This window comes from Anabrus simplex, chromosome 11 (assembly GCF_040414725.1).
Source record: "Anabrus simplex isolate iqAnaSimp1 chromosome 11, ASM4041472v1, whole genome shotgun sequence".
In the NCBI taxonomy this organism is placed as follows: Eukaryota; Metazoa; Arthropoda; class Insecta; order Orthoptera; family Tettigoniidae; genus Anabrus; species Anabrus simplex.
Genome location: NC_090275.1, coordinates 30,709,980 through 30,720,867, shown reverse-complemented (window position 1 = coordinate 30,720,867; position 10,888 = coordinate 30,709,980). Strand labels below are relative to the sequence as shown.

The window sequence follows — 10,888 nt, the reverse complement described above, 5'->3', positions numbered from 1 at the left end:
GTATCACTGGAATTAATTTTTAAGTTTATTCTCGCTATACATTGTGGTTTTTAACATTTTTATTTTTAAGTTATATTGTATTGATGATCAGAGGCAAAAAAAAAAAAAAAAAAATAGGTTCAATCCTTCAAAGAATGAAATGAAATGGCGTATGGCGTTTAGAGCCGGGAGTGTCCGAGGACATGTTCGGCTGTCCAGGTGAAGCTCTTTTGATTTGACTCCCGTAGGCGACATGCGCGTCGTGATGAGAATGAACTGATGATGAAGACGACAGGTACACCCAGCCACCGTGCTAGCGATGTTAGCCAATTACGGTTCAAGTTCCCGACCCTGCCGGAAATCGAACCCGGGACTCTTGTGACCAAAGGCCAGCACGGGTAGCCATGGAGCCGGAACTTCAAAGAATGATGGTCTCAGTAAAATATTAGGAGAGCCATGAAGGGTGTGGAAACAATAATAATAATAAGAATAATCGTATGACCTCAGCTACCGTGTGCAGGCATTTAATTTGACGCAATCTGGCTGTCTGCTCGTCAATTTCGACGTTTTGTTTTACTATAGGTCTACTAGATGGCAGAGTAAACGGAATCTTTCCTGGGCGTCTAGGGCTGAGTTCTAATGAATTTTGTCGAGTGAACACCAAATGTGTCACCAGGGACTTATTACAAGCCAACATCGTACAAAAAGGACTATTGAATGGACTAATTCTACGCCATTCAAAATTCCGACTACAACTGCCAGGTTTGAACTCGCTATCTTGGAATCCGGAGGCCGAAACTCTACCATTGATCCACAGAGGCACCTGTAATATACCACTGGTTTCATCTGGGATCGAACCCGCCATCTCTAGCTCAGTAGGTCAGTGCTCTACCAATTGAGCTATAAATAAATAAATAAATAAATAAATAAATAAATAAATAAATAAATAAATAATAAATAAATAAATCATGGAAGGAAGGGAAGAAAGAAGGAAGAAAGGAAAGAAGGAATGATGGATGAATAAATAATTATTTCTAATCTTCAAATCTTCAAGTCTCTATTTAGTACTGGATGCAGCTATTAATTGTATGTTTAATAGTCGTATGGCTTATATTTTCCTGAGTTAATATATTAAGGATCACCAACTTAACAGTTATAGTGTTATTTGTGTATATTTCTCCTTGAATTTCAGATATTTAGCATGCAGGACTGTGGAAGGAAGTGAGAGGGGAAGTGGAGAAATCTGATGGAAATAATTATACATTATTTATAGTTCAGTAGCTTTTATTGCATGAAATAATGAAATTCAGAGTTCATAAATTTTGAATAAGGGAAAGAAATAGTGATAGAGAAGCAAGGCCTCCTTGTCGGTTGTTGACAGGACTGCCTGCAGAAAGTGCTAGCTGTTACGTGGTGCAGCTCGCTCTACGCCGAAGTTGTTCAGTTAGTGGTATTTTCCGTGGCCGATGGATCCGTGACCTCCCAGACCAATACCTCCAAAGCCACCATAACCTCCGGAGCCTCCTAGGCCGAGACCGAATCCTCCAAGACCGAGTCCTCTGCCTCCTCGGTGACCTACGATGCCGCCATATCCTCCAAGGCCGCCAAATCCTCCGTAGCCTCCTAGGCCAAGACCGAGTCCACCAAGACCTAGTCCTCTGCCTCCTCTGTAACCTGAAACGCCGCCAAATCCTCCAAGGCCACCAAATCCGCCAGCGCCTCCATAACCGCCGCCGAGTCCACCGAGTCCACCAAATCCTCCAAATCCTCCAAGACCGCCGCCTACTCCTCCTCCAACGCCGCCATGTACATTGATGACTACTGGAACTGGTCTCTTAACCACTACTGGGTGGGGGATTGGAAGGGGTACAGATCGGGGTACAGGGATGGGGATGGGCTTGGAGACATGGACGGGGTATGGGTGGGGATGGGGTACTCTGATTGGAACATGTACTGGGTAGGGGATTTTCTTCTCAATGGGTACTGGGACGGGGTCATCAATGGGTACTGGGTATGGCTTGGGGATATGTACTGGGAATGGGCTTGGCAGGGGTACCTTGAAGGGTACAGTTACTGGGTAGGGCACTTTGCGTTCAACAGGTACGGGCACTGGGCGATCAACGTGGACTGGGAAGGGTCTGGGTACGTGCACTGGAACTGGTTTCTCAAAGGGCACAGCAAAAGGGATCCTAAAAGGAATAGGTACTTGTCTCTCAACGGGTACGGGGAATGGCTGAGGGATGGCTATGCCGATGTTCTGACGATATCCATAGCCACCACCAAGGCCTCCTCCTCCTCCTCCTCCAAGAAGTCCTCCAAAACCACCGCCGAGTCCAAATCCTCCTCCTCTTCCGACGGATCCACCGAAACCACCACCTTGGCCGCCAAGACCAAAACCTCCAAGACCTCCAATACCTCCGAGACCTCCAAGACCTGCAAGGCCTCCAAAACCTCCGCCGAGTCCCAGTCCGTGGCCACCTCCACCTCCAACTCCTCCCCCGAATCCTCCTCCAAAACCTCCTCCAAGACCAATACCACCATGGCCATGACCGTAGTGTCCTCTGAGGCTAGGGTCACACACGACCGCTCCCACTACGACGAGCACCACCTGTTGGTAGAAATAAGCAACAGTCAGCTGGGAGTCAGAAAGCTCGGTACAGAACCCAGGAGTGCTGTGCAACTCAAGATTTTCCGTGTTATGGAGAAAACCAGAACAAATACGTTCTTGGAATTATACTCCATTTTTATGTATTCCTTTGCTTTAATGGATTAAAGACAAAAATAACTTTATTTTCTTTAATGAATTTAAGACTAAAATACCTTTATTGAGCAAACATTTTTTGGCTTTAGGGACCGCAGTTTCTAAAGTCCTTTCTAGGAGACAAGATTGAGTATTATACTGTTATCGCGATGGATTGCATAACTATTAATGTACTGTCACAAAAAGGAAGAGTGATATTGTAGGAGTTCGTTTCTTAAAAACAATCGATTCTATGATGTTTATTGTGGATATAACAGGTGGCCCTAAAGCCCCGTACTTTCTTCTGTAGGTGTCCCGCATGCACTACTGATGAATGGGATTCCTGACCGGTGGTTTGCAAAGGAGCGCTACAACGTGCTAGATTTCGGATGTGAGTGAAACAAATGCTGTGTAACAGGGTGCATTTGCAAATACGGCAAAGATGCAGGAAATAATGTTTAATCATCATCATCATCATCATCTGCTTACCCTCCAGGTTCGGCTTTTCCCTCGGACTCAGCGAGGGATCCCACCTCTACCGCCTCAAGGGCAGTGTCCTGGAGCTTCAGACTATTGGTCGGGGGATACAACTGGGGAGTATGACCAGTACCTCGCCCAGGCGGCCTCACCTGCTATGGTGAACAGGGGCCTTGTAGGGGGATGGGAAGATTGGAAGGGATAGACAAGGAAGAGGGAAGGAAGCGTCCGTGGCCTTAAGTTAGGTACCATCCCGGCATTCGCCTGGAGGTGAAGTGGGAAACCACGGAAAGCCGCTTCGAGGATGGCTGAGGTGGGAGTCGAACCCACCTCCACTCAGTGGACCTCCTGAGGCTGAGTGGACCCCGTTCCAGCCCTCGTACCACTTTTCAAATTTCGTGGCAGAGCCGGGAATCGAACCCGGACCTCCGGGGGTGGCAGCTAATCACGCTAACCACTATACCACAGAGGCGGACAATAATATTTAATAACGTATTAATTTTTCACTATTTGTAACCTCTGTAGTGACGTAGCATAGATTGGTTGGATCATTGCTAGGTCACATTTACCTTCGTGCTCCCTAGAGCTAACCTGGCAGGCATTTCTGTTTCTGTCTAAGTGAACCTCACTGGCATGCACTTTCCCAAAATGTAAGGTTTCCTGGAGGGGAATCGTAGTTACACATGTTTGTATAAAACAAACCATTCTTTATTGTAATTGCTAGGCAATGCCCAGCATCAACTGATGGACGCTGGACACTCTACTGTGAATTTAAATGCGAATTCTAATTTATTATTCTTAAGCAAAGTATTTCAAACATTGTATGTGTATAAGTGATACCTCGCTTAGAATATGATTTTGGAAGTTCCTTCCAGGTAATAATAATTTCGTGTGGCTATTTCTAGCCGGGAGCAGCCCTCGTAAGGCAGGCCCTCCGATGAGGGTGGGTGGCATCTGCCATGTGTAGGTAGCTGCGTGTTATTGTGGTGGAGGATAGTGTTATGTGTGGTGTGTGAGTCGCAGGGATGTTGGGGACAGCACAAACACCCAGCCCCCGAGCCACTGGAATTAACCAATGAAGGTTAAATTCCCCGACCCGGCAGGGAATCGAACCCGGGACCCTCTGAACCGAAGGCCAGTGCGCTGACCATTCAGCCAATGAGTCGGACTCTTCCAGGTGAAGCATGTAATATTTAGATGAGCAGTGTCACTGTGCAAGACAATTGACTTCTATTTGTCCAGTAAGCAAAGTTTCGCTGACTGAAGACAGATCAGCTGATTGTCTGCCCCACTATGATAATCTGGTGCTGGACAATAACTCCATTTTAAGAATGGAATAACAACTTCGTGACATATATCAAAAGTGTATGTAATCATAACAACCGTTGGAAACAAACATCCCAACTATCAACATTATTTTCTGAATTTTTAAAGGTTGATAGATTGTTGTGATTTTGCACAGCCTTTTCACGAATAGCGTAGAAATATATTTTTGATTTTAACTTAGTGGGTTTGATATCTCCGTTGTATTTACTTAGAATTTAAATATACTCTATACATATCTGTTTCACTAACGTTAATGGGAATGTATGATATGAACTAATAATTTATATAATTCCGTAAAGTGTGACACAGAAATAGGAATTTAAAATTCAAAATTTCGAACATTTATAACAATTTATATTGTAAATTATATTACTAATCAAATGTGAATCGAATCTATATAATATTGTATTTAATTTAAATACCTTGTGATTCATATTGAAGAACTATAATAATAATTAATTAATTCTCAAAGATTACTCTCCAAGAGTGGAAGCACCATTTAAAAAATGTCGACTTTTGAAGGTGAAAATTTACGAATAATCCACTTGCGTTCGGTTGCAACAAGTGGGGTTAGGTATACCTAAGTGGTTTTAGAGGTTAAGAAACTTTGGCTTAATACATTTTGAAATGGTTGTTTGAATTATAATTTAAAAAAAAATCATAATGAATATATGACTCAGTGCCAGATTGTGGTGGCCTTCAAGGACAATTATCCGTTGTTTTTGAATGTAAATGGTGTATTTATACATTTACAAGGTGGAAGTTTCAAGATTCACAATGAAGGTCCTACTTATATGAATAGCTCTTTTAAAGCCAGGTTGTGCTCACTTTGAAATTGTTCTCGTAGCATACAAATGTCATTTACAAATTTAGAATTTAGAAGCTTTATAATTCATAATAAAGCTATCATTTATTTGAATGTTGGTTCTCAAGAAAACAAACTGTTGTCGTAGGAAAGAAATGACCTTTAAAACTTCAGAACTTAGATGTTTTAAGGCCCATAACGAAGCTTTTATTTGAAGACCTACCTCAAAGCCAGGGTTTGCTAGCCTTCAAGGACAACGAGTTTTTAACTGAGCATGGAAACGGTATTTTTAAATATAGGATTTTTAAGTTTAAAGATTCATAATTACGCTGTTATTTACTTGTATATTTAATAAGAATTCACATCATGCTTGGTCTTCAAGGAAATGTATTGTTCTCGTAAGACAGAAAACCATTAGAATTTACATGTTTTAAGATTCGTAACGAAATCGTTACTGATTTGAATATATATTCCTTGAATTATTCTCTTAGGATGTAAATTATTCAGAAATTTAGAGGCAGACATTTTAAAGATTTATCCGATTTTATTATAGTGCATATTTTAAAGACAAGGAATTGAAGTCTTCAAGAAAAAACTAAGTTATTCTATTCGGATGGAAATGAATTTTAAAAATTTACAAGCCTGAAGGATTAGTGAAGAAAAATATTAGTGAAAATGCTTATGTTAAATGAAGACTATTTTAAGTGAAGATGATGTTCGCAAGTCAAAAGTGGTGGTACACTTACCAAAATCTTCATGTTGGTCTGTGTGTCTTGTGGGTGATGAAGCTACACCACGACTGCTGTGCTGAACGAGGGGCTCACAGCCTATTTATACAGACCAGGTGTGTGACGTGTGTCATAGCGGGCACGTCTGTTGATACGTTGCATGCCGCAATCAACAATAATTCGTGCTGACGACGTAAACATATTCACGTTATCATTTTGACAAGTAGGAGAGGACTTAATTTTTAGATTTGTGGGCTCGGTCCGTCCGCCTCTGTGGTGTAGTGGTTAGTGTGATTAGCTGCCACCCCTGGAGGCCCGGGTTCGATTCTCGGCTCTGACACGAAATTTTAAAAGCGGTACGATGGCTGGAACCGGGTCCACTCAGCCTCGGGAGGTCAACTGAGTAGAGATGAGTTCGACTCCCACCTCAGCCATCCTGGAAATGGTTTTCCGTGGTTTCCCACTTCTCCTCCGGGCAAATGCCGGGATGGTACCTAACTTAAGGCCACGGCCGCTTCCTTCCCTCTTCCTTGTCTATCCCTTTCAAAATCTTCCCATCCACCTGCAAGGCCCCTGTACAGCATAGCAGGTCAGGCCGCCTGGGCGATGTACTGGTCATCCTCCCCAGTTGTATTCCCCGACTCAGAGTCTGAAGCTCCAGGACACTGCCCTTGAGGCGGTAGAGGTGGGATCCCTCGCTGAGTCCGAGAGAAAAACCGACCCTGGAGGGTAAACAGATAAAGAAGGAGAAGAAGTGGGCTCGGTTCTTGCTATCATGGAGAATTTGAAATATAGTTGGTAAGGTTCTCGTCTTCCATGCTTAATATTCATCATCATCATCATCATCATCTGGAAAACCACTTCCAGGATGGCTGAGATGGGAATCGAACCCACCTCTACTCAGTTGACCTCCCGAGGCTGAGTGGACCCCGTTCCAGCCCTCGTACCACTTTTCAAATTTTCGTGGCAGAGCCGGGAATCGAACCCGGGCCTCCGGGGGTGGCAGATAATCACGCTAACCACTACACCACAGAGGCGGACCATGCTTAATATTGTGGGATCGAAACCAGGAAAGAGTATTTAAGTGCTCAAGTTCAATGTCAGTACATTTACTGGCGTAATAAGAATTTCCTCTTAGTACAAATGACTAGATGGCTTTATTATCATTATTATTGTCCGACTAATTGGCTGAACGGTCAGCGTAGAGGCCTTCGGTTCAGAGGATCCCAGGTTCGATTCCCGGCCGCCTCTGAATAATTCTTCTGGCCCGGGGACTTGGTGTTTGTGTTATTATTATTATTATTATTATTATTATTATTATTATTATTATTATTATTATTATTATTATTATTATTATTATTATTATTATTATTAGCCTTTGCTGGCAGGACCTAGTGTTTACAGTGCACTATGTCTTCTGGTATGGGGTAGAGTAATTTTGTTACTTTTATTGAACAGTCTCTGTCTTACCCTTGGCTTTGACAATATGAAAGTGACTGAGGTATGAGCGATGCTAGTAATGCCATTCCTTATGCAGCCAGTCCCTGCTATGAATGGTGTGAAAATGTTGCTCATAGGGTCGGTTTGTGGATGCATTTCAGTGGGCTTGGCAGACTGATATGTAATAGCAACTTCTGGCTCAGTGAGGAAAGCAACGAGAAACTATCTCACTCCTCATCTCCCTAGTACGCCTCTTCAGTGATGCCTAGGCCATCTATGACAGCTGATGGCAGAGCTGTTGAGGATCCAACCAGCCTTAGGGCTGAAGACTGAACATACATACACATTATTATTATTATTATTATTATTATTATTATTATTATTATTATTAACAAATACATGGCAATTGGGAAATATCCCGGTGGCAATGGTCACTTACAGTAGTGTGATTATAAAGTAAAGTTAAAGCATAATCACCCAACAACAACAACAACAACAACAACAAGAGAACAACAAGCAACTCCATGGAAAAATATATTACAAGAAATACTATTAGTTTAACATTCTAATCCAGCATCATCATATACAAATTAAGGTTGATAGTAGTCAAAATAACCTTTAATTTATATAACCCCAAAAGCGATTTGGCCGTGTGGCTACGAGCGCGCATCTGTGAGCTTGCTTTCGGGAAATAGTGGGTTCGAACTCCATTGTCGGCAGCCTTGAAGAGGGTTTTTCGTGGTTTCACACCAGGGAAATGAGGAAAATTCTGGGGCTGTACCTTAATTAAGGCCACGACATCACCTTGTCCGCTCCTACCCCTTTCCTGCCCCCATCGTCGCCATAAGACCTATCTGTGGCGGTGCGATGAAAAGCCAACTGTAAAGAAATTATATAACCTTTAAAACATGGTGCTGTTATTCTTATTAGTAAAGCCATAGGTCCCTCTGCGGATTAGTGACAGGGTGCAGGATTGTAGGTTCAAACCCGGCATAAGTAGTCGGTTCATAGAACAGGAATAAGTCCATCCATGTCGTACACTTTCGACTCGTAAAAACCCTAGTGACACTTTTCGTCAGTTGATGATTATCCACAATTAGTTTTCGTACCATCAACTAAATTCATGATTTTTTTAGAGGCTGAGGTGCCGGGATTTTGTTCGGCAGGATTTTCTTTACACGAGTACGCTACACTGGTGTATTTGAGCACCCAAAAAGTACGGGATAATATTCCCCAACGTGGTCAGAAAGCCAGTGCTTTACCGTTCGAATTAGATAGAGTATATTACATTATTTACAATTTGGTATTTCTAATACGATAATGAGGTTCAACAAATCCATAGGCAAAATGAACTCAGTAGTGATAGAGCTGGGATTTTTATGCATTAATAGGTTAAATTGCAAGTAGCAAGTATAGTCTACCTTCACAATGGTAAGCTATCGGGTTTGCATAAACAGTAGGGTTATGGCCCATGAGAATCCCTATAATTTATGTTACTCTTGCTACATTATCGAAGAGCGGGTGGCCGACATTCTTTGCTAACCAAATTAGTTTGCAATCTAACCTGTCACTGGATACAAATCCGGGCTTTAAGAATGAATCCATCCCTAGTACAGAGGGGCACAATACTTCATGGCGCAACAGCCCAGAAGGGTCATGGCCTACCAAGCGACCACTGCTCAGCTCGAAGGCCTGCACATTACGAGGTGTCGTGTAGTCGGCACGACGAATCCTCTCGGCCGTTATTCTTGCTTTTCTAGACCGGGGCCGCAATATCACCGTCAAATAGCTCCTCAATTGCAATCACGAAGGCTGAGTGGACCTCGATCCAGACCTCAGATCCAGGTAAAATTTCCTGACCTGGTCGGAATCGAACGCTGGCCTCCGAGTAAGAGGCAAGCACGCTATCCGTACACCACGGAGCCGGTTGAATAATAATAATAATAATAATAATAATAATAATAATAATAATAATAATAATAATAATAATAATAATAATAATGAGACTGTGGAACAAATGGATTGCCAACTAGGCGAGTATCAAGCGGGATTTAGGAATGGAAGATCATGCGTTGATAAATCTGGAGTCTGAAACGTGTGCTAGAGAATCATATCTCAAAGGATCTGGTAGTGCTTTTTGTAGACTTCAAGAAGGCGTATGATTCATTCGACAGTGAAATGCTATTCAATATATTGGTGGGATTTGGAATCGCCGCCAAAACAACGGCAATTATTAAGCAGACTTTAACTGGGACACATTCGAAAGTTAAGTTCATGGGAGGAATCTCCAAGCAGTTCGAAATTAAAACAGGAGTCAGACAGGGTGATGGACTGTCACCAATTCTATTCAACTGTGTGTTGGAGAAGATTATTTGGAAATGGGAAAAAAAGAACTGGACAGAAAAGGACTACTTAACCAAATATTCATTGGAGGATCAAAAAGTGGTGTCATGATTAATTGCCTTGCCTTTCCTGATGACCTCGCCCTGCTATCTAGGAATACTGACACAGCAATAGAACAGCTGAATGTACTAAATCTATAAGCAGAAAAGGCAGGACTACAGATTTCATTCGAAAAAACTAAATATGTAACAAACACCAAAACAGCCCTTCAGTACCTGAAAACGGAGCACGGTAAAATAGAAAGAGCTGAAAGCTTTAAGTACTTGGGTGAAATAGTGCAATTGAAAACGAATGAAAGAGAAGTAAACAACATGGCGGCCGCTTTTCGTAGCACATATTCTATATACTAGAAGAAAACCATCTCCAGACGAGCTAAACTAAGGTACTACAATACAGTGATTAAAATGGAACGCTGTATGCTAGTGAACGGCAAGGAAAGCGGGACGGAGAGAAGCTGAGAAATTCGAAAGAAAGATCCTTCGCAAAATAATGGGTCCAAAGATAGTGGACGGACAGTGTAGGTTGCGAGGAAGGGAATAACTTTACCGTGACAATGAAAGGCTGAGTCCATGGGAAAATGGAGACTTAAATTCTATGGGCATTTATTTAGAAGGGATGAGAAGAGACTAACGAAAAGTGTTTTCACAATACTAGACAGCAGACCTAAAGTGTCGGACAAAGGGTTCAGGGAGGTAAGAAAGGATCTCAAACAGGTGGGACTAAATTCAGAAGACATCTCAAACCGAACAAAGTTTAGGTCAGTGATCGACAGATTTCAGGGATTCCATGACGAACCAAAACTTAACCGTGGGTGGACGGAAGAAAGGAGACAGGCTGCCAGAGAAAGGATGCTAAAGTTTTGGGCTGTGGAGAAGGCTTCCAGAAACATGTAACTTGTACCTAACGTGGTCTTTGACGGCCGTAAACGAAATATATATATAATATGTTGGCATCCGAATCCTCGGCTGATTGATCAGCGTACTGGCCTTT

The 10,888-nt window shown here is 42.4% G+C and overlaps 1 protein-coding gene across 1 annotated transcript; it reads right to left on the bottom strand.

Annotated features, from left to right (window-relative positions):
* Positions 1–1,242: 1,242 nt before the first annotated feature.
* LOC136883210 (uncharacterized) lies at positions 1,243–6,164 on the bottom strand. Its single transcript, XM_067155408.2, has 2 exons — positions 6,074–6,164; positions 1,243–2,587 (listed from the first exon to the last, which is right to left on the bottom strand). Exons 1-2 carry the CDS (start codon positions 6,083–6,085, stop codon positions 1,424–1,426), a joined length of 1,176 nt encoding a protein of 391 aa, XP_067011509.2. The 5' UTR covers positions 6,086–6,164; the 3' UTR covers positions 1,243–1,423.
* Positions 6,165–10,888: the final 4,724 nt, after the last annotated feature.